The 24,641-nt window shown below is 44.4% G+C and overlaps 1 protein-coding gene across 1 annotated transcript in view; it reads right to left on the reverse strand.

Annotated features, from left to right (window-relative positions):
- Window positions 1–8,070: 8,070 nt before the first annotated feature.
- LOC144791091 (tetraspanin-15-like) overlaps window positions 8,071–24,641 on the reverse strand; it is a 235,268-nt gene continuing 218,697 nt past the window's right edge. Inside the window, exons 7-8 of the mRNA XM_078665748.1 lie at window positions 12,681–12,797; window positions 8,071–8,506 (exon numbers count right to left, since the gene is read on the reverse strand). Of these exons, the coding sequence (XP_078521874.1) occupies window positions 8,261–8,506; window positions 12,681–12,797 (363 nt within the window). The 3' untranslated portion in view covers window positions 8,071–8,260. The remainder of the gene's footprint in view (window positions 8,507–12,680; window positions 12,798–24,641) is intronic.

Consider the following 24,641-nt stretch of genomic DNA (forward strand, 5'->3'; position numbering starts at 1 on the left):
TTTGGGGGCGGTGCCCAGTGCAGGGGGCCACCAGGAGTCGTCCCAGGCGGAGGTGGATGGGCCGAGGATGAGGACTTCCGTCTTGTCTGAGTTCAGTTTCAGACGGCTGAGCTTCATCCATTACGCGACGTCTTTCATTCCTTCCTGGAAGCTGGCTTTGGCGGTGGCGGGGTCATTGGTGAGGGAGAGGATCAGTTGGGTGTCGTCGGCGTAGGAGATAATGTTGAGGTTGTGCTTGCGTGCGATGGCTGCGAGGGGGCTCATGTAGACATTGAAGAGGGTGGGGCTGAGCGAGCAGCCTTGGGGTACTCCGCAGATGATCTTGGTGGCCGCTGCGCGGAAGGGCGGGAGACGGACTCTGTGGGTTGTGTTGGAGAGGAAGGAGGTGATCCATTCCAGGGCCTTACCCTGGATCCCAGCGTGGTGGAGGCGGGTTGTCAGGGTGCGGTGGCAGACGTGTAGAAAGCAGCCGATAGGTCGAGGAGGATGAGGGCGGCAGTTTCCCCGTTGTCAAGCAGGGTCCTGATGTCGTCGGTAGCTGCGATGAGGGCGGTCTCGGTGCTGTGGTTCGCTCGGAATCCAGACTGTGATGGGTCGAGGGAGCCGTTCGTCTCGAGGAAGTCGGTCAGCTGAATGTTGACGGTTTTCTCGATGACTTCTGTGGGAAACAGGAGGAGCGAGATGGGGCGGAAGTTCTTGAGGTCTGTGGGGTCTGCGGTGGGTTTCTTAAGAAGGGCGCTGATCTCTGCATGCTTCCAGCTCTCCGGGAAGGTGGCGGATGCGAAGGAGTTGTTAATGATGTCCCGGAGTTGGGGTGCGATGATGGAGTCAGCTTTGTTGAAGATGCGGTGTGGGCAGGGGTCGGCTGGGGAGCCCGAGTGGATGTGTTCATCACAAGGGTGGTGTCTTCCGTGCTAACGGGGGTCCAGGTGCAGAGGGTGGTGGTGGGGGGGCCCTGGCTCAGTGTTTGGGTACGTGAACTGTGAAATATACTTCCTCCGCTTTGCGGACAAAGCTATTAGTTATGCAACAGGCTAATCTTCTGTCATGTCTATCCTATATTTGGCCTAGATTATCATTAAAGATGGAGCAACATTATAGGCTATTAAGTCAAACATAAGAAAGGTTTCTGTAGAGAGCAGATCCTGAACTCACGTCGCATCCTTAATTCACTTATTTGAATGTGTGCTCATATATGCTAATGAATGTGTGCTCATATATGCTAATGAGCAAAAAGGCTCAGCTAAATAAAGTACTTGACTAGGTTCTGACAATTTAGTTAAGCAGGAAAACCGTGAATGATACACATAATCATGAAAAGATACGGTGATGATAAAGAGTTCTATTTAGATATCATCTCAAGATTGCTAGTAGAAGTATATCAATATATTGGTTGAGGAGGGCTCACCCACAATATGTGGCATACTTCAGAATCTTCCTCCAGCCGCAGCAGCTGCAGGTAAGAGTGTTGGCGCCGGCTGGGGGTGGGGGGGATTTCGAAGGACGACCACAAGGGAAAATTAAATAAATAATTACATTTCCCTTGTGGACTTCTCTCGTTTAGATTAAGTTTAGTCGAAACCCCTCTCATTCTCTGCTTCTCTGAATGTCCCAGCTTGGATCACCTCATGTCTCTGTCAGCAGCTCACATTCAAGCGATGGATAGTACACATGGAGTAGTTCCTAGGTGCAAGTGGCCCTCAATACTTGTCAAGGGCACTTTTAGACATCCGATTCGACCACTGTTACACTGTGGGCCCGCCCGCAGTATTACGAGTGTGGTGGTCGGACAGCCATAGGACTGCTGCATCTGCCGGGGATCCAGGATCCTGCGACGGTTGCGGAGTGGTCAGGATAAACAATATGCTGGTCAATATATCGGTTTGGCAGCAATCAAGAGGACCGGACATTAATGACTGTGGACCTTGACGGCAGGGAGTGAGGCGAAGGAACCACCAATAATTCGCGGGTAGCAACTGTTTGTACAACGGCATAAGAAATTGAAGGTGTCCATACAAAGCATGGAACCACGTTATGTGGGGACTGTGTACCCTCTCTGAAAAGGATTTGTCTTGATCCTGAGACCTAGGATAAGACTCCTGAGGAAGGCAAAAGAAATTGTGGGCTGAAGTGCAACCGCGTCGACAGATATGAGGAGACCAATTATTTTTGAATTTGGCTTTAGACTATAGGTGCACATAATTAAATGAGAGAGAGGTGTGATACCTCTTGTGCGAAGGGGACTACCTCTGAATGTATCACTCTGACTGATGAGTTTAAATGAGTACATGTAATAATTAGGGCATTGTATATGTTGTACATATTGTGTATATGTACTTTTGTATGTTAGGTTGTGATAAGGATTTATGTTTAATTATTATGTATTTGTTTACTTTTTTATGTTCTGTGTTTAATTTATGTGTAGTACATTTATGTGCGAGAGTCCTGCCGTATGATACGTGTATCTAAAAAAATCATAAATATTTATAACCACAAAATATTGAGAATGTCAGGGTAATTGATGGTGCCTTGGACAAAAATAAAAGAGTGATCCCTCCATACTTCTTTTTGACATTGTGTAGATGTTTCATGCCCAGGTATAGGAGGGTCATTTGGGCATACCCCCCCCGCCCCCCTGTTGTATTGTGGTGCCCCTGCGGCACCGCCGAGCATATTATGAGTTGGCTTTCCACTGACCCTTTCATGCCGGTGAGCCCAACAGGGCCCCCTGTTGCACCTGGGCATGCATGTGGGCACATGTTGTGCCACCTGGATCTGCACCCCGAGTTCCTGCACAGTGTGAGATGCATGCAGTCAGTGCTCTCACGGCAGCGGCCTGCATGTTAGGCCATCCTATGAGCCTAACAGACCGCCGCTGCACCGTCCGCCCACTATAAATTAAAAGCGCAATCCGGTGGGTGGGCGCACCATTGCCTTGGTGGCCACCCAGCAAATTGCACGTTGGCAGCGCTGCTGGGGGAATGCCAAAGTCGAAATAAGGCCCTATGTATTCCACGAGGTCTCCCTCAAGCCAAGGTCAGCGGCTATGCTACCTTAATACTGGCTTTCAGAACAAAGATGGATAGAGACCTGCAGGTGATGGAGAGGGGTGGCTGGGGATAAAAGAGAGTGAGGGTGAGAAAGGGTGGAAGAGAAGGAGGGACAGGGGATGGATGAAATGAGGACAAATGGAGGGAGAAACTAAAGGAGGAATAGGATGATGAGAAAGAAACACAAAAGCAAAGAGGCGAGAAAGAGGGCTAACAAGAGAGAAAAAAGATGATAATGGGCAGAAGAGAACAGTCATAGTAGAGACAGGCAGAATGAGTAGAGGAACGGAATGCAGAAGTGAGAGAGGGTGGGAAGGAAGGATGAGAGAGAAGGAGACTGAAGAGAGCAGGGAAAGAGTGAAAATGTGGGGAAGCACATAAGCTAGCACTAAGCCAGAGTTACTACAACTCGCTGAACCCGGCCATTCTTGGGGATAGTATGGAAAAATTGACTTTGAAATATCACCCTGCTACAATATCGACTCCAAATATCGATCTGCATAATGCTGTCAAGGTAAGCAGATGTGGAGTTAAAATAGTAAGTCTACCCTCCCCTAAATATGCTTACCGTGACAATATTATGCAAGGCAACATTTTGGAATCTAGGTGGTTGCATGTTTATATGTGTCCTCTCAATAGTGTGGCATACTAAACATTCAGGAGAGTCGTTATTGATGGAATACTTTTCTCTGTTTAAATTCTTCCCGATCTCAGCAATCAGTATAAAATTACTCCAGAACAAATGTGGCACAGAGAGAGAAGATGCACAAAAGAGAATGAAAGAAGAGAAGTTGTGAAAAGCTGCAAAGAAGTGGAGCAAGGAGGAATTAGGATGATAGTAAAGTTAAAAGAAAGGCGCAGAAATTCAATTCAATTCAATTCAGTTAATTTATATAGCGCGCTACATACCCATAGGGTCTCAAGGCGCTTGGAGAAGGGTGGGGAATTACTTGTCGAATATCCAGGTTTTAAGTTGCTTTCTGAATGTTAGGTGGTTCTGAGTGAGGCGAAGGTGAATGGGAAGTGAGTTCCAGGTTTTTGCCGCCAGGTAGGAAAAGGATCTTCCTCCCATGGTGGTTTTGTTGATGCGAGGTACAGCAGCAAGGGCTTGGTGGGAGGAGCGTAGCAGGCGGGATGGGGTGTAGAAGGAAAGTCGTGTGTTGAGGCATTCGGGTCCAAGTTCGTAAAGTGCTTTGTGTGCGTGGGTTAGAAGGCGGAATGTTATCCTCTTATTGACGGGGAGCCAGTGGAGGTTTTTCAGGTGACCAGAAATGTGGTCTTTACGCGGGATGTCTAGTATGAGTCTGGCTGATGCGTTCTGGATGCGTTGGAGTTTTTTCTGAAGTTTTGCGGTGGTACCGGCATATAGGGTGTTTCCGTAGTCCAGGCGGCTTGTCACCAGTGCGTGGGTGACCGTTTTTCTAGTTTCGGTGGGGATCCAGCAAAATGTTTTTTTGAGCATGCGAAGAATGTTGAAGCAGGATGATGAAACGGTGTTGACTTGTCTCGTCATCGAGAGTGAGGAGTCCAGAATGACGCCCAGGTTCCGTGCGTGGTCTGTCGGGATGGGTGCTTTTCCAAGGGACTCTGGCCACCACGAGTCGTCCCAGGTGGAGGGGGAGGTGCCTAAGATAAGGACTTCTGTTTTGTCGGAATTCAGTTTCAGACGGCTCTGCTTCATCCACTCGGCTACTTCTCTCATTCCTTTATGTAGGTTGGTTTTGGCGGTGTTAGGGTCTTTGGTGAGTGAGAGGATCAGTTGAGTGTCATCAGCGTAGGAGATGATGTTGAGGTTATGTTGGCGGGCGATGGCCGCGAGGGGCTCATGTATACGTTGAAGAGGGTAGGACTGAGTGAGGATCCCTGTGGCACGCCGCAAATGACTTCAGTGTCCTCAGATTTGAATGGTGGGAGGCGGACTCTCTGGGTTCTTCCGGAAATTTATTATTATTTATTTTGTCAATTTGTAGGGCGCAACAGCTACCCAAGAAGGGTTTCCCGGCGCCTAGACACAGCTAGAAGCGAAGAGACAGAAACGGAGGGAACATTGAGGGATTATTGTTCGAACAACCAGGTCTTTACAAGCTTTCTGAAGCTATGGTAGTTATCTTCCTTCCGAATGCTTGGAGGAAGCGTGTTAAAGGAACGAGGTGATCCATTCCAGTGCTTTTCCTTGGATTCCGATGTTTCTGAGGCGTTGTAGCAGGGTGCTATGACAGACTGTGTCGAAGGCTGCGGAGAGGTCGAGGAGGATGAGGGCGACTGTGTCTCCATTGTCCAGAAGAGTTCGTATGTCGTCTGTTGCTGCGATGAGTGCGGTCTCAGTGCTGTGTTTGGCTCGGAAGCCGGACTGAGAGGAGTCGAGGGATTTGTTGGTTTCGAGGAAGGCGGCGAGCTGGTTGTTGACAGCTTTCTTGATGACCTTGGCCGGGAATGGAAGGAGCGAGATGGGGCGGTAGTTTTTGAGTTCGGTGGGGTCAGCTGTGTTTTTTTTTAGAAGGGCGCTGAGTTCGGCGTGTTTCCAGCTGTCCGGGAAGGTGGCGGAGTTGAGGGAGCAGTTGATGACATCTCGGAGGTGTGGTGCAATGATGGAGTCTGCTTTGTTGAAGATGTGGTGAGGGCATTGGTCTGTGGGGGATCCTGAGTGGATGGAGTTCATCAGGCGGATGGTGTCCTCAGTGGAGATTGTGTTCCAGTCATTAAGGATGCTCAGGGGGGGTGACGGTACGGCAGAAGGTTGGGTGGGTTGGTCTCCGGGTTGGTTGTTGAAGCTGTTGTGGATGTCTGCGATTTTGTCGTGAAAGAACGAAGCTAGGGAGTCTCAAAGGGCTTGAGAGGGGGTGATGTCGTTGGAGTTGGCATTGGGGTTGGTAAACTCTTTGACGATGTTCAATAATTCTTTGCTGTTGTGGGCGTTGTTGTCAAGTCGGTCTTTGAAAGCGGCTTTCTTGGCAGTCCGGATCAGTTGGTGGTGTATGCGGATGGCGTTTTTGAAGGCGTCCTTGGTGCTGGTGTTTGGGTCTTTTTTCCAGGCCTTCTCAAGGGAGCTACAGAGTTTCTTGGATTTCTTAAGATCATCGTTGAACCAGGGGGCGTTTTTGCTGCCTATTTTGATTTGACGTTTTTTCAGGGGAGCTAGGTTGTCGGCGCTGTTGGTTAGCCATTGAGTGAGGTTAATGGTTGCTTGGTTGGGGTTCGAAGAATGGGCAGGGGGGTTTTGAAGAAGCGATGAGGAGATCTGGTCGAAGGTGATTTTGTTCCAGTTTCTTCGCAGAGTAGGTTGAGGATGGTTGTGGGTTGTGGTCTTTTTGTAGATAAAGTGAACGCAACTGTGGTCCGTCCAATGGAGAGCTGTGGTGTGACTGAAGGAGATATGTTTGCTGGAGGTGAAGATAGGGTCGAGTGTGTGGCCTGCGTGGTGAGTGGGGGAGTTGACAAGTTGTTTGAGGCCGAGGTTGGCGAGATTGTCCAGAAGGGCGGTGGTGTTGCTGTCGTTGCTTTTTTCCAGGTGAAAATTGAGGTCTCCCAATAGAATGTAGTCCTCGGAGGGGAGGGCGTGTGGGGTGATAAAGTCAGTGATGTCTTCACTGAATTGTGCACGGGGTCCTGGTGGCCTGTAGAGGAGGGTGCCTCTGAGTGTGGTCTTGGGGTCGGTGTGGATCTGGAAGTGAAGGTGCTCGGCACTAGCGAGGTTGACGTCTGAGCTGGTTGAGATGCGGATGGAGTTCTTATGGACGATGGCGATGCCTCCTCCTGTTTGCTTGGCGCGGTCTTTCCGGATGATCTTGTAGCCTTCCGGGATGGCAATGGTGATGTCTGGGGCTGAGGAGGCGTTCATCCATGTTTCTGTTAGGAAGGCGACGTCCGGAGAGATGGTGTCTAGTAGGTTCCAGAGGTCGATGGCGTGTCTGTGGACTGAGCGGGTGTTGAGCAGGATGCATTTAAGGTGGTTGGTGTCAGGTCTCTGTTTGATTTTAGTGGATGGAGAGTTGGTCTTGGTGCCATCATACTTGCAGGAGTTGCATGTGAAGGGTCCATGGGTGTGTCCAGGAGCGGCTTGGGCGCAGTTGGGGAGTCGGCCGGGGTTAAGGGCTAAGAGGGTGGAGGCGGCGTAGGTAATGCGGATAGGGTGGGTAGTACGGGGGCCAGGGGGTCTGGCGCTGGGCGCGGTCTTGGCGCGGACGGGCGTAGACGGGCTTACCTTTGGCGCACCTTCGGCGCGGCCGCAGCGCGTGGACGCTGCGCGTTGGGACATCTGACTTAAAAGGGTAGTGTAGGGGGGCGGAGCATGGGAGGGTCAGGTGGGAGGCGGTCGCGGGGAGGCGGGCCAGGGGAAAGCACAACAACAAAATGGTGGGAGGGATTGAAAACGAAACTTAGCACAAAGCCCAAAATGAATAAATGCACCAGACAGTGAGAGCGCTATTCAGTCAACACTGCTGCAATTCCACAGTATAATTCCCAATGCAATGCTATTTAATGAAAGCGCTACCCAATCTCAATGCTGCACAAAGCGCTATGAATTTTACAGCAATAACACGCACGAGTTTTAGCAGCAGCAGAGCTACGATACCAATCACGAGTGCTCCAATGAAGTGAATTCAGCTGTGAGCGCTGTAGCAGTGATAGCGAGCTGAAGCCAGGGAGCGTGGGGGAGCGACCGTTCGGGACGAGGTCCAGGCGCCAAAGGGAGAGGCTCTACCCCCACCCTGGCATTTCTCGGGTGTGGTTACAGACTTTAACAATCTGTCAGATTCAAAGTTCTTATTAGAAGAAATACACCCAGCAGCAGGGAGGACCAGGTAAACCTAAGCACATGTAGGGTAACCATCAATACACACAACTACTACTAGTACCTTAAACCCTATATATATCCCCTCCTGGGCTGTTAACGACTATCTTGCACTATCTTTAAAAAGGCGACACCAAGTACACTGACATGAAATAGTTTTTCCAACAATGTGCACCGTTAATTGAACTGCACTATGATAATCCTTTTACTTGCACTCCAATAGGTATGTCAGGATTAAAAAAAATCTAATTTATTGCAAATAGACCAAACATTTATTTAAAAAAATTAAAAAAATAAAACATGTACAGTACAAAACATCGGCTGACAAAATGTGGATGAGGACACATTAAATTATTTTGCCAAGTCCTGGCTAAATATTAAGTTCATAATCTGCATAAATTAAAAGTAATATTGTTTTTCAACATGTTTCATCAGAACATTTCGATTTGTCGTGTGGTTGACTGCAGTCTTCGGAGTCATCCATGTCCATGCTGACAGGAATATATCCATCCTCCCTGGGGATGCAAAGGCACCAGCCTGCACCGCTTAGGTCCAATGCATCGAAATCAAAGACCTTCAGGATTCTGAAGTCAACCTCGTCACATTTGCGCCGCAGTGCTAACAGCCTGTGCCAATACAGCCATGTCAAAATAAGGCCCAGTACCTGCAAGAAACACAACATAAAACAACATGGATATCACCGAATGCAATGTGTGGTATATATAATTCTACAGTCAAACCTAAAACAAAAACATACAATTTCGCCCAATATTTCATTCACCATATTAAACAACATTGTGAAATTTAGTGAGTGAAATAAACCATGTGAACAAGAAAAATATTAAAAATACAACAAATGCAACTGCTAACTGCATTTATACAGCACATAAAATACCCAGGGGTCTCTAGACACAGACCCCAGTCTTTAATGCCAAGGCTACCACATACAAAGGACAATGCTAAATAAATACAGGACTCCCAGCTCTAGCAGGACTTATTTTTCACCTTCAGAAGGCTAACCTCATAGCCCCAAATGTAATAAAGGGGACACAGGCATGACAATTTGAAAAGATACCCAACTGAAATGTATTGGTCCCATTATGGTCATTAACTCATAAGTATGGAGACACATTATTTATCGAGCTCAGAATAAACAGTAGTCTCCGACATCAAAAAGGGTCGTATGGGCCTAAAAATCCCATTCTTTCGGCGGCATTGGCTTTCACTGTCTCCAAAAGAGTTAACTTCAATAGGAAACCGCCCTAATGCTGGAGCGCAAGCTCTGTAAGCAATCCTTTACCTGTTCTCCCCAGAAGATATCTTGGTCACCATAGATCTACAGAATACATATTTACAAATATCAATTCACTGAGAAAGACAGAGATCTCTGAAGTTCAGAAGGGATCAGGATCATTTTTAGTGTGTGGTTCTGCCCTTCAGACATTACTTTGCAACACAAATTTAGAGCAGTATACTGGAATCTGTAGTGGGCTTGTTGCATGAAAAAGCAGGAATACAGCTTTCCCTAGCTTGAAGAGTGGCTAATCGTTGCCCCTTTTTGGGTCTTTCTAGAGTAGCTTTAGGCATTGGCCAATAGAGAGGGGGTTTTGGTCTGCTCTTTTCAGCCACAACATGGCAGTATTTCATTGGTCAAAAGTTTAGTGATACTTTGGACAAGGAATTGCGAATTCTTACGTTGGCCACTGTTTTTGAGAAATGTAGTGACAGTGTAACTTTCATTTAGATCATTCTATACTAAATATGCTGGTTCTTTGATTTCTGGCATGAAAGGTCTGATTGAAGCAATCATGGAAAAAAGTTGTGATGCAGGGTCAGCAGATCTGCACAGTGTGAGACATCGGGATAAACTACGCATACCATAGACTGCAGATCACAGAAACAGTATATTTGTGAGCCCCATTTGATTGTGAGGGGACGTCCGCGTCGAAGGAGGATGCTGCTTCAAAATGATGACATGAGAGCGCGAAGCAGCAACCAACCTAGATGAGGGGATTCCACTTAAAATTCAATGTGGAATCATAGCCAGGTCTAATATTTTCCCAATCCCAACCCAGCAATTAATTTGCGCAGAACATTCAGTGGTACAACTTTTGTGCATCCTACACTGATGTGCATACTGTCATGGGACTTTCCGTGAAAGGAGATGACACCAGACAATACAGTATTTATTTTTTGTAGATAAGGGTGGGTTTATACTTCATTCTGTTTAGTGTTTAGAGCCAGTTACAGTCTATTATTTCAGGAGACTCTTCACATATATTGTGGGGGGAGGTAAGGGGGGGCAACGCACACTATTGGACCAGTCATTGCTTATTTTACAGAATACCTGAGTTACCAGAAAGAAGCACCACACTTTTGGCGTTCAAGCGCAATGAGACGGATGAGGTCAATGAACACCCCCATATCATCAGGTTCCATCTGATGGGACCATTTATCAAGATTTACATATTATTCCTCTCTGAGCTGGGAGAGGGATGATGGCAGGGTCTGAACACCAGCCCGGCAGGCACTGCTTGCCAATTATGGTCTTCGCTATTGTCATAGTCAACCCCAATGATCATTAATATCCCTGCTAAATGCCACTGACCTTGATAGTGATTACTGCTGGCAGCCAGCCCTGCTGCTCATGTGCAGCCAGACTACCTGCCCATCTTAGTGCCCCCCTCCAGAGCCCAGCCAGGCAGTCACCACAGCCCCTGCTTCGCACTACTACCATGCCCCCACTGCTTAACGCCCTCAACCCAATACCTCCATCTCTGAGCCAGAAGTGAGCTCCCAAAGCAATCCACTGAATCCCTGCAGCTCTGAACTGTTGCTTGTCAGCCCATCGTTGGTGCAGGCAGAGGAACTCAGTTGGAGCAGCAGTAGTCATAGCTGCAGGAGTTCCCTATAGAGGCCACACGTTTAGACCCCAAACATCTGACCATGGAGGTAAACACAATGCATTAGTTCCATAAGTGACTACAGCGACTTGACAACTCAGTGCTACAGGACGCGAACCAGGAAGCCGACACTGCATGCTATTTCTAGATCCTGGACCCTTGTTTTCTGATTTTACCAACAGGTGTATCAATGGATGGTGGAACATGAAACCTGGGGAGTCTGATGAGAGGTTTGATGGGGGGGGGTGGAGGGGTGGGGGGGAGGTGGGCAGCGAGAGTTTTAGAATATTAGTTAGCTTGGAAGAGTTGGGGTCGGTAAAATTTCCATACTTCCTCTGAATAGACAAGAAGAGGCATATAAACACAACCAAAAAACAGGAGGCATTACTATTCTAATTCTGGTCCTTGAATATCTGTAGAAAGGGCTTTTTCAGGTATCTGGCAGTAGCGTCAGAAAGCAGGCAGTCAAAAAATACTACAATGTCAGCAGACATGTTCGCAAGATCATTAGGGTCCTGCTTTTTTGCTGTGCATCCTGCTTGAAGCTTTAGAGTATACTTGGAGGCAATTTCATGTTTTGTCCTTAATTTAAACATAGTGAAATTCAGTCTGTACTGCTTCACAGCTCGTAACACAGAAACAAGGAGAAGCAAGCAAAAAGACTTTCCTAATACTGTTACTTCCTGCTAACTCATGAGGTAGCCAGTGATTGCTCCACAGAAAATGAGACCCTTTATTTTAACCGTGAACACGGCTGGAAAGGCCTTTTATTTCACTGGGCATTTCCCCAGGGGATTGGAGCCATTGGAGGCTGGTTCAGAATGCCCTGGGATGCTCCTGTGCCTCTGGCACTTTTCCCGGCTCATCAGACATGAGGAAGCCTCAAGAGAGGGAAGGAGGGGGAAGGTAAACAGAAATTAATCAGGGAGTTGAGAGACAGAGGCGAGAAAGTGAGAAAGAATGGATGGACTGAAAGAGAGAGGCCATGGACAAGATGGAAGTGCTGATTTTTGGGAACAACACCTCCCCATGGGACGACACCTGGTGGCCTGCCGGAATCAGATCCACACCCTCACCGACAGGCCATGCTCGTAACCTTGGCATCATCCTGGACAGCAAACACCACGAAACGCCAGATCAACGCTATCTCATCCGCCTGCTTCCACACCCTCCGCAAGCTCTGAAAGATCTTCATATGGACCCCTGTCAGCACCAGGACAACTTTCACGCAAGCCCTTCTCACCAACTATCTGGACTAAGGAAACACACTCTATGCTGGAATCACAACCAAACTCCTGAAGAGACTCTAAAAGATACAGAACTCCGCGGTCAGACTCATCTTCAACCTCCCCAAGCGGACCAACATCACCTCCACACCGAAACCTCCAATGGCTCCCTGTCTAGAAAAGATGTTAACTCAAGATACTGACACACGCCTACAAAGCCCTCCACAACCATAGGACCAGCATACATCAACCCACCACCTGAACTTCCACCAACCTTTAAGACACCTGCGCTTTGCCTCCCTTGCCTTCGCACACACACCTCTCATCTGCAGAGGCCACCACGGAGGCCGTTCCTTCTTCTAACGAGCTACCAAAGCATGGAATGACCTTCACATCACCTTCGAACATCACCTGCCCTCACGCCAATCTGAAAGGAACTCAAGATCTGGCTTTCCCACTAAGCCCAGCGAGACCCCAGCGCCTGGATACACTCACGAGTGAATAGCTGTACTCCACAAATACTGATTGAGTCATTCATTGAGAATGGGAGATAAAGCAGGAATGGCGCGTTATCCCCTATTCTGAGGTTATGGCACTCAGAATCATGAGGCAATCCTGGACTCCAATCTATCAGTATTTCTCACCACCACCCAAATACTGCAGGACCTATGCAGGTACTTAAAATAGCTAAATATTTTGTTGAAAATACCTGAGGCAGCAGGATTCCAAATATCATTCCAACAGTAGCACCAAAGTTGTCTTTAAACCAAAGTATCACTGCATGGACACATCCTCGGACGTGGATTACATCAGTGAGTTCGAGACGCTGTGAAAACAAAATGTGTGCAATTTATATCCAGCTACACGAATCTAGGTAGATGTTTAAGAGCAAAACACAATGAACCAACAATATTAAGACATGATGTCTACTACAATGTTTATATATATATATATATATATATATATATATATATATATATATATATATATATATATATATATATATATATATATATATATATATATACACAGAGCTGGAATTGGGAAACAATTACTCCCTAAGTCCCCAAATTGGTGTCAAGGTGTGGCCGTGGAAAGAGGGTGGATTCACGAGGGATGGAACTTCAGAAGCAAAGTCTGACAGTCAATTTATACATTTGTTTTAAAAAAACTGCTGCAAAGAAATTGGCAACAGGGAAACATGTGGCAGTAAATCTGCTCTACATTACTTCATTGATCACTATGAGACACCTACTGTAGAAATGATTGTGTTCCCAGCAATTGTGAGGCAATTATAATAGTGGTAAGATAACGCTAGTGATTAACATAGCGCTGGGAGTATTCTTTTGTTTTGCTCAGTCACTGTATCTATTCATAAATTAGCATAGAGGATTAATGTGCCTGCTGCAAAGCACATTGTGTAAACGCCAAGCCCAGATTTTATTTTATTTAGATAGGTGAGCCAGCTACTGCTATTGACACTCAGGCCATTTTGTTACTTCCAGTTCCTACGTTGCAAGCCTTCTAATATAGCACAGTGACCTATTTATCAGCACAAATGAGCTGCATGAATACTGTAAGTCATGTGTTTGAATCCTTATTATTTTTTCTCAATCTTTTGTTATTATAAGATTGCAAAGAAGGGTTCCTTTGGAAAGTGATAAAGTCGTGTTAGTACAGAAGACTACATTCATTGCGTTAGATTTTGTATCCAACTTTGTGCTTCTCCTGATCACACACTCTTAACATATAATGTCTACATGTATTGATTATATGTGAGCCCTATGCCTTGTAACCCTCATTGTCTCATGTCACGTTTCCTGTATAATCTATTGTACCTCTTTCTGTGAAATAAAGCGCTCTGACACCCTACACTAGGAACAGTAGCGCTATAAAAGAATTTAAAATACATTTAGGTGAGGGCATATTAAATATTTGTGTAATTACTTATACAGAAAGATAAATCTTGCATTCTCACAGTGCAAGCACATCTCTTAAACATGGAGATTAACAGAATTAATAATCCACCTACAAATTATAGTTTCTCTTAAGTACTTGTGAAGTGAAAAGAAGCTGTGTGCCTTTGTTCCTTCCATTGCATTGACTTCAAGGTGTTATGCTCCAGATAGCTCCTACCCAAGAGGATACTTAAAAAAAGAAGGGCTTTAAATCAGGCCTTGGATTTAGAACTGGCTGGATGTTAAAATAAGAAAGCCCCCTCACTACCTGCAGGTTGTTCCTATGAATGGAATTCAGACAACATGCGGGCATTGCCTAATTATGTCCCAGTGTCGCAATATTACACCAGGACAAATTCAGCATATTTCCTTGGGTCGGCCAGATCTGGCCTAGAAATCGCTGCCAGAACAGGGATCCAACTGAATTCCCCTACATTCCAGCACTGTGTATATTAAGTTCTACATTTACTTCCCTTAACAGTGGTGATTCAATTTTCTTCAGTCTAATGTTTGTCTACGTGGCACGTTTCTCAGAAAGCGATTTTAAATAATGAATGATTAGGTGTGATGTCCCAAAAGTTATTCTCTTGACATAATGGAAAGGCATGTAACGTTTTTAGATGTTTAAGCATGTATTTAAATGCACACCCAATCCTCATATTGAATATAATTGAAAGTAATTCAGATGTTTTATGATATAAATGTATTTACTATCATACAATATAAACAGATGAAGAAATTATACTTGTTAGAAATTACAAGGTACGTCAGTAGAATGGTGAAAAGAGAGAGTTGTATCTAGTGGGGTTAATGCTTTAGATGCTTTCAGGAACACCTCAAACCACAACAGTCCAACATGTGGCCCTTTCTCTCATCTCTCCCCTTTTTAGGTTTCGCCTGCACAGTGCTTCTTCTGTGCTTGTGAAATCTACTGTATTCAATATAAATCTTAAACGGGGCTTACATCCCGCCCCCTTGCTTTTCATTCGTTCCTGTGTTTGTCACTTACCTTTCCACAGTTTCTTTCGGCCGTAGCATACTATTTCCTGTGGTTCCTCATGTGTTTGATCATATCAGTGCCCAGAGGACCAAGAACTGTTTTCATCCACTTTTGGGGAACTTTCTTGCCTATTGGTATATTCTTTTGTCTTGGTCTTGCAGAATTGATTCATGGTAGTGCGTCCCCCAGCCCACCATGCCAGGGCATCCACCACCATTTAAGTAGCAGGTACTGCTACCTCTCCACGAACACTTGCCATGCTGTAATCACCTGCGTGCTGCATGTCTCTGAAGCGGCATAACTGTTCAGAGATGTTTGGAAAAGTGTTTTGAGGTACTCCAAATAGCAGATGTATGGCCTTGGAGATTGTATCGCTATTTTAGAAAATGTCCTGGGCATTATTTATAACAATTTCCCTGACTGGTGTGCTTACATACTTTGCTCTTCTTTAATTCGCAGGGGATTCTATTTTTTCAATTCAGTCACATTCACTGCCAAATACTTTGCAAGACAAACCAAATATGGGCAATGTCTTAGATTGGTGTGAGGTGCTGCACAGACCAGGCAGTACAGCGCCTCTTAAAGGATCACACCTCCAAGTTACACTTATGCCCTTTATCTATTTTTTAGTGTCACTCCATCTAAGAAAACTTGAATGTTTTGAACACTATATTGTGTGCGCATGCGTAGTCCCTTGGTACCAGTTTTTCTGCAGCAGCCTGGATGTGTGCAGTAAACAAAGCCAACTTGCTTGCCATAGAGGCCTGTTTTTGGTTCCTCCGAATGGTCACTGCTCACATGCCACCTGTGGTAGAACAGACAAGCTGTGCCTCACCATGAGCCGGGTGAGGTTAGCAGTGCCCAAGCAGCTGTCTCTGCCATATTAGGACACAGCATAATTTGCCTCATTTTGTAACTTTGTACAACACATATATACTTTTCACCTACTCTCAGAAACCACTCACCCTGCACACTCAACCATTTACTCTGCATAGTCACCCTGACATTGCGCTGGCAGTCAGATACTGCTCACCCAGCACTCACACAGTGCTGACTCTGCACTCAAACACCATTGACACATCTCTCACCCAGCACTCACATTCCTCTCACCCTCCGCCCACACCTCACACCTGGAACTCAAACCGCTCATCCTGCACTTATACTAGTGACATGCTGCTCACCCTACACTCGCACACCTCTTACCTTGTACAGGGTAACATCTATCACCCTGTACATTCGCACAATTCTCATTCTGCACTGAACACACACCAATCACCATGCATAGAGGCACTTTCACCCTGCTCTCAGACACTTATCAACCTTCATTTATGAACCACTCACCCTGCACAGAAATCACTTGCATCATTCTTCCTGCACGCATACACTGCTCCCACACCTCTTAACTTATTATTAATCCCATAGGCGAAACCTAATGCATTTACTAATGCTTGTTCTCTCTGCTTTCCCTTTCACCATCCCAGCAAGTAAATTGACAGTGTGTGGCCAGCACCACAAGGATACATATACATTCACAGGAGGGTCAACCAACAAAGAGGTGATGCAGTGCTGCACTTTTATGCATATCAATCTCAATAGATATGGTGTGACCTATATGAACACCTGCTTACCATCAGACTTATTGCCCTCTAAGGGTAAATCGTCTCTTTTTCAGGCAGACCACTACTGCCTATTTCCACTCCCATATCTACTGCTATACCCATGTCAAGTCATAAAGGAAAAACCAACTACTGTGATGTATTCCTATAGGTTCTGAATCGATCCCCTATTCCTGACCCTATTCTGGTTAGCAAACTAACAAGTGAACTAAGTAATCAGCCCATGAGGCAGAAAAACCCCATGATGCAGATACCGTTATCTGACGCAGTAACACTACGGCACAGGAACGTGTTATCTGATTAGGTCATAACGCTTGCGATCTAATTAGACAAGCGATATTCCTCCAGCCCCTGATAAGGCATACGGAGTTCTCATAACAAATCAAACCTATGACAACCTGGGCAAAACCCTGCGGCCATTGTTTTGATTTCACCGAGAACTTCAGCAAAAGAATGTGCTAACGAGCAAGTCGTATGACATCCTTATTGACGTATCTATGTCCATCCTTACGTCAATCTCGGCACCTTAAAGGTATAAATATTACCGATCTTGCCCTATGCAAACACACGCGTGGTGACGAGACGGAGCAGCCATACTTGCCGAAGCCCAGAGCAGAGCAGACCCCGCTGGCAGCAGCCCCGCCTTTCTGACGCGCTGAGAACGAGAAGCTGCTTTCTCCTGCCGAGAGATCCAGCACCGGCGCTTCGGGGTAGCCCTCGCAGGCAGCCTGGAATATCGAGACCAGAGAAAGAGATACCATTCCTCATTCATCCTAACTTCCAGGTACAGAACTGAATAACCCCTCACAGAGAATTCTTAAGTTATTTCACTTGGCAAAAACAAACTTAACTTAAACTGTAACTTTCTATTCCCGCCCTCGTATTAGACTTAGGTCAGGTACACGGGGTAGGCGTATTTAGAAACACCAGTTGAGTACGTTTAGTCAAATGTATATGTGTATGTAATATATTTTATTCATTTTAAACATCTTATGGCTTAGAAACCATATCAATGTTTTTACAGTATTATTTTATACTGCTGCTTTTAATGTATGCACTTTACTTAACTATAAGTATTGCAATAATATCGATCCATTTCTCTTGTATGAGAAAAGAGACTGATCAATAAATAACACCTTTTTATTGAACATGCCCGTCTCTTCCTTTTCTCTACAATCTGATGAGACTAAGAATGCACGTACTGACTGAGTAAAATAAATTGCCTTTTGTTCACACGACTCTCGAGATTTACTCTTGATTAGGGGAGAGCAAAGTTGTCATGTTCTATGGTTGTCAGAAACTAAATCCCTTCTTGTCTAATCAGGGAAGTTTATTCTTTCCTGAACATTCGAGAAAGTTTCTAGTGAACTCTGAGCTAAGCTGGCAAACCCAAAACTTTAAGTCTAATATCGACAGTAGTAGACCTAGTTAACGTCTGGTCTAGGCCTTTACTATTGTAGGTATTATTCCAATGCGCAGAGCCTATTGGGATGATAGGAGCTACACTACATGGCGCCCAACGCGTTTGGAAAGGGTGATAAAACTAACGTAAGACATTTAGAGTAACTCAGTCGTGCTTTCTCACTCAGACCCCTTTTCCCACAGTAGTCCAAAGACGTCTGGAGTGGGTGAAAGGTAATATCCGCCAAACCTCGCAGGAGGAAACTCCTATGTATGGTACTTGGTTTAGTCAACGTTGAAGGATAAAAACAGTTCCAAAATATTGTGCATCTAATCTTTGTTTCCATAAGAAACCTGATCTGCAAACAAACAAAATAACCTTTTGGACAGTAAAATGTCAGACAATGAGGATGAAAGAGAGGCAGTTAGATTAGCAACTGAACTCGCAGCAGCTGATGCTACCATGCAAGACGCAGACCCGGATATAATACTCATCCCGGTCATCAAAAGGAAATCTATAACCATAAAACTTATAGAAAATGGACTGACACCTAGAGGTGGTACAGTCATATTCGTAATTGAGGCACACGAATATCGGCAGACAGAGGTATACTATTCATGGATACATTTTCCAGCAGCAAATGCTGTAACAAAGTACTTCCACTATTACAAAATAGAGGAACCTCCTAATGAGTACACTCCTTTCGAGGAGGTGGAAGTACCACTCAAATTTCAAGAGCATTTGCTCTTATTTGATGGCACCCTAAAACATAACAATCACATCACCAGGCTCGGTCCTTTAGGAAGACCAGGAGCAACGTGGCCGGTCCTAGCCGGATACACACCACATCCAGACATCAATGGGATGTCTGCAGCAGAGCTGTTAACACAGCTAAAACAATTAATAAAAATACATACATAGACAATTAGTCCAGTATGTGATGCGGACTTCAACAATTCAGCCAGCGATTAAACTTCCACAGCTGACCCCTCACCAGGGGAACACAAATAAAATTACACCACAGAACATCCAATCCTGCCTAGGTAAAGTACCGACTAAACGGGAACAAATACCATTCTGGTTGGCGCAGAAAATCACCCAAATAGAGGGGGTGTTTCCAGACACCACCCCGCTAGAAAAGCACAGGATTCTGACTATCTGTCTCCCAATGGGAATCGCACCACACATAGAGGACTGTGACACTTGGGGTACAGTCTTTGCTTCCATCTACACAAAAACGCACGGTGTTCCATCCATTTCGGTAATACCAGATGTGCTAAAACAAATTCAAGACGAATACGGTCCAGAACCCGCTTTAACTCTTGGTATGAAATTACTAAAAGACTTCAAGCAGGTCTCGGCTATATTATTAGCCAACATAAAGGGAGAAGCAGCAAACGTGGCGATCTGCCAGAGGTTAAAAGAGACAGATATAGCAGACCAACCAGCTGAAATTGCCAGAATCATAGAAAAATCCTATGAGGAACTAGGTAGAGATAGTTTAGGTGGAATACCAGTAAAACCACAACTGATTGAAAGTCCTGAAAAAATATTTTTTAATAATAATTCAACATCACAGAAAAAGAGCTGGGATGGAAACAAACAATCCAATCCTAAAGAAAAGAAATTCCAGGCCAGAGGAAGGTCTCCTAGGCGAAGAGAGAAATCTCCGAACCAAAGACACAGGTCACCGCAGAGTGACCCCTCTGGGAAAAGATATAACCTTAGAAATAGGGATAATATAAAAAAGCCTGATAGATATCAAGACATTGATACACGTCCCTCTCAATCTTTTCAGACTTCCTCGCAGAAATCGGAAAGAAGAGGACGATCAGAACAAAGAGAAGAGCACGCCAAGTCCAAAGACAAGGAACCTGCTCAGCTAAAAAAGAAATTACAATTTCCAAAAAAGAAGGTAGCCAGCATTAAAATAGTTAACAATGCCGAGAATTCTGAGGACACAACTGAAAAACGGGGAATGGGCTCAGACAATGCTAGACAGCGCAGCAGAAGTGAGCATAGCTCGCAAAGTCCTTATGAATCATCTGGAGACAGTGGACACGAATGAATATCTTCAAGTGGAAACTGCGGACACCAGAGTTAGCAAACCTCACAAAATATACGAAATAACATTGCGTATAGAGGGGGATAAGACTAGAAAAATAAGGGGACTATTTTGGGATAATCTCTCCAAGGGCTATGATATCCTTCTAGCTGAAAAAGACTGGCCACCAGAGTTTGTCAGGGAGTGCCCTCATGGCGAAGAAGTAATTATGCCTGCCTTCTCAAATCATATCCCAATTCATAAAAAATACACACTTGCCAGAAAGTGGGCAGTAGCTCTAGCTCCTGCTTTATATAAAAATCACGTGGGATGGGATGAGGACTCTCCTCCTCACAAAATCCAGTTAAAATCACAACCAACTGCACAAAGGCAGTACCCAATTAAGCAAGAAGCTAAAAAACAGGTAAATAAAATACTAGATCAGCTAGAATACCAGGGGGTGATTGAAACTTGCACCTCACAAATGAACAACCCTTTGTTTCCGGTCTCCAAACCAGACAATTCATATCGTCTAGTTTTGGATTACCGACACCTTAACACATGTTGCAAAACTTTTGCAGTGCAAAATTCACACAGTGCTGCACTAATGAAAAACATAGTGCGCAAAAAATACAAAACAACCTTAGACATCTCCAATGGATTCTTTTGTCAAAACATAGCACCAGAGAGCAGATATTTAACTGCGTTCTCAATAAATGGCACTCAAAAACAATTCGGTCGGTTAGCCCAGGGGTACAAGAACAGCCCGGGAGTATTCTCAGCGAGAGTAACAGAATTACTACAACTATATGATGATGAAGCATTATCTTATGTCGATGACATTTACTTAACAGATGATGACTTGGAGACTCACTTGAAGAGAGTGAACACCATAATACTTGGGTTCGCAGCAGAGGGTTACAAATTCAACTTTAAAAAATCCAGAATTGCCCATCTGACAGTCCTATTTTTAGGATATGAGTTATCAAGTGAGGGCAAAAGCCTGGCTGACAATTTCCTAGAGAAATGCGCCGTAATCCAAGCACCTAGAACACTAAAAAACCTACAGTCGATTCTAGGCTTCCTAAATTTCGGAAGAACATACATTGCAAATTACGCAGAAAAGGTCAAACCCCTTTATGATCTGATAAAACCAGATTTTAAAAGATCCAATTGGACTCAAATACACACAGAAATTTTGAGATCCCTACAAACAGACATGCTAATTAAAACAAAATTAGAAACACGTGATAACACACGCAATCTTGTGATTCGAGTCATCCCAGGAAGATGCGGATTCACATACCTGACCTCGGGAGAAAAGGTACCAATTGCATTCAAATCACACTTGTACACAGAAGCTGAACAGAAATTCAGCATTAAAGAAAGAATTGTTCATGTAGTTCAAACCGCAATAGCTAGAGAAAAAGATCAAGCTGACGGTAGACATATCACAGTCAGAACAGCAGAATCAGCCTTTGAGGCACTAACAACACCGTGTAATTTACCAACAACAACATTGAATCAGGAATGGATACAATGGGTGAATTCAATTACAACGGACAAAGTATACTACTACTTTGATCCAGAACTAAAGGAATTGAAAAATCTAGAATATGAAAAAACATTCCCTCTGCCTATCGACATTCTGCCTTTACGACATTACGCCTTTGTAATTTATACAGACGGACATGCTCAACCCCCCGTTTGGGGAGAACAGGCATACAACCCAACATGTGGGATTACAAAAGAAGTGTGGCGCGGAGGTAAACTAAAACCTCTATTAACAAAAACACACTCAGTAGAAACTAATTCAGAACAACAGACTGAAATATTAGCATTGAAAATGGCGCTAGATAATGCGAATCGCGAATTCCCGACACTTATAGTGTCAGATTCATATTACTGCGTCAAATCATATAACAAGGATTTGCAGACATGGATTCAAAACGGTTACAAAGATGACACAGATGCACCAATAAAGCAGAAACTGCTCTGGGAACAAATAGCTCTTTTACAAAAAGAACTACCAGAGACTCACGTGACACACTCACTGAGTCATCAGCGTGATGGCGTTCACGTTGCAGGGAATTCATTGGCTGAAACAGCCACAGCGGCAGCAACTAAAACGGCTCCCGTAGTTCGAAAAAAGCGTACATTAAAATACATTGACGGTGAAACAGTGCTGGCGGTGAAAACGTCATCAAAAGGCGACTGCTCAGCGTTACCGATCAACTATCCACTCAATTATACATACATAATTGATGCAAACTCCGTCCCTTTTGCTCGAATCCCTGGAGTGGGGGATAGAGTGATTCCAAACATGGACAGGAGAAACTTGTTAATCGCAGACGCACATATGGGCGAGGGTCTCAGACACCTCAAACTAAAAGATTCTCTGGAAGAATTACAATCACGGTACTGGTGGCCAGGCATGAGCCTGCGTCACACCATGTTTGTAAAAAACTGCCCAAACTGCAACAGAGATCTCAGTTGGGAGAGAAACAGTTTAATACCTCGCCGTTTTGCTCAAGAAAAAATCAAGAGTAAAAAGGAAGGGTTGCGATTAACATATACAGGCTAGTTTCCACTTATAATGTAGATCCTCAGCACTCGGCTGACGTCTGGACTGTTATACAAAGATTTGCGAGTCTAAATGGCATATACGCTAAGAGCATGCTACGTTTGACCATTATTTTCACTCTAGCCCTCCAGCCTGAGGGGAAACATGACCAAATGAGCATAGCCCAGCGGGAATCTTCTCACTTCCTTCCTGAGGGTACGGGATGGTGTAAAGAAAAAACCAAGGCATAAAGCAATCTATAACAGAAAAGATATTAGGTTCGGGAGCTGGGTGGGTCAAACATCTAATAAGTGTCCAACGTAGTCTAAATAACTTGCCAAGAAATTCTCTGAAGGGATTCAGTCCGTACGAATTATTATTCGGAACTAGGATGTTGATCTCTGACCTTGACAGTCAGACTTCAGTGGTGAAAGAAAAAAGCTTTGATATCAAAGACCGTTTGGCTATTTTGCAGGACTTAAACAAAACAAGAAAAGACCTGAGCAACATAAAGTTGAAACAACAGCCAACAACCACTGAAGAACCACCACCTGTCCCAGCAAGACCTGTCTGGATTCCAAAAGTCGGGGATCTAGTCAGGGAGAAGATCGCGGTAAAGAAGGAATTTGGGCCTTCTTACAGAAAAACAGTTCCTGTCTTGTCTGTCAACGGGACAAGATCAGTTGTACTACCGCCACTTGCTGGAAAAAAGGAGAACCGAGTTGTATCCATCGACCTGGTAAAACCACAATCATGTGGCCGATAACAAACAGTAGGCCAAGTGGACTCCCAATAAGTAGCCGAACACCAAGGTTTGCTACCAGTACAGAGGTCCTAACGAAGAGGCTCATCACATTCGAAACGCCTACAGAAGAACAACAAGGACTATGCAACAATGCAATAGAACTCAGACCTCTGAAAACCCAAATAAAAACATTTAGCAGAGACACACCAATCTATAATGAAGTACCAAGTGAACATGCAAGAAACAGTAATCCTGAACCAATTGGAACAATTGACAGAACTGCATCCGGCTACTTCATAAACTTCGATGATTCCTCTGAAGGCTTCAGTGAATCAAAGACACAGCCATCATCAAAAACCTTTAAAGATAAAGCTAAAGAACTTTTGAAACAACTGAAAGAAACATATCTGATTTCCCCATGGATTGAATTTTGGGTGGGTTTTGGTGCATTTATCCTCATACTTTGGCTCATCATGGTACTAACTTTGGGACGCTTCATTGAGGGAAAATATGCTAAAATGGACACAGCAAGTCAGAAAATCAACTTGATCCTCAAACCACACACATCTTCACACGTCGAGAAAAGAGAACTTTCTTCAGCCAACTTCACAGCCAATCCTATACCGGGTGGGGTAGCATGGGACAACACTGACTATGAAATTTATGGTCCGGTCGAAATCCTGAAATATCCACACCAAATTAAGATCTCATTGAGTGACTTTGTAAAACCAAGATCATTTGCTGATGATTGGGACTTCGAAAGCATTAATAATATGATGTCTGACTTAGTAATGTCTGCTAAATTTACCAAACATGATTATTTGCAGGGTTCTACCAATTATGATAGTATGTTCTGTTATAACCACTATGGTAACCATTTTCTACATAGATCTGCACAACCTAGAAATGTTTTAAATTATAATCAATGGGAACATTGTGCAACACCTCCAAAAGGAAGCTCAAGAACCTTCTATGACAAATATTCATACTTTTCAGGTTTTAACATAAGTAATGCTGAAACATTTTATTTTAAATTATCAAACAAGACAGGGACAAAAACCATGATAACAAACACAAAATTGATATATTCGGACTCATTCTTTGAACAAATGAATACTTTTGGTTTTGATTATTGGGACAAAAATGTTGAATTGAAAAGTGTTTGGGGCACAAAAGAATGGCAAGTACAGGGTATAGAATCTTTGTTTAGAGCCTGCATGATCCCAGAACAAATGATATTTTTAAATGACACTGTTCAACAAACCACCTGTCTTGGCTTAGCCAAAATCAAAGATTTAAATAAACCGTCTATTCCAAAGCCAACAATGTACAGCAATAGCTC

Source organism: Lissotriton helveticus, chromosome 11 (genome assembly GCF_964261635.1).
Source record: "Lissotriton helveticus chromosome 11, aLisHel1.1, whole genome shotgun sequence".
NCBI classification, from domain to species: Eukaryota; Metazoa; Chordata; class Amphibia; order Caudata; family Salamandridae; genus Lissotriton; species Lissotriton helveticus.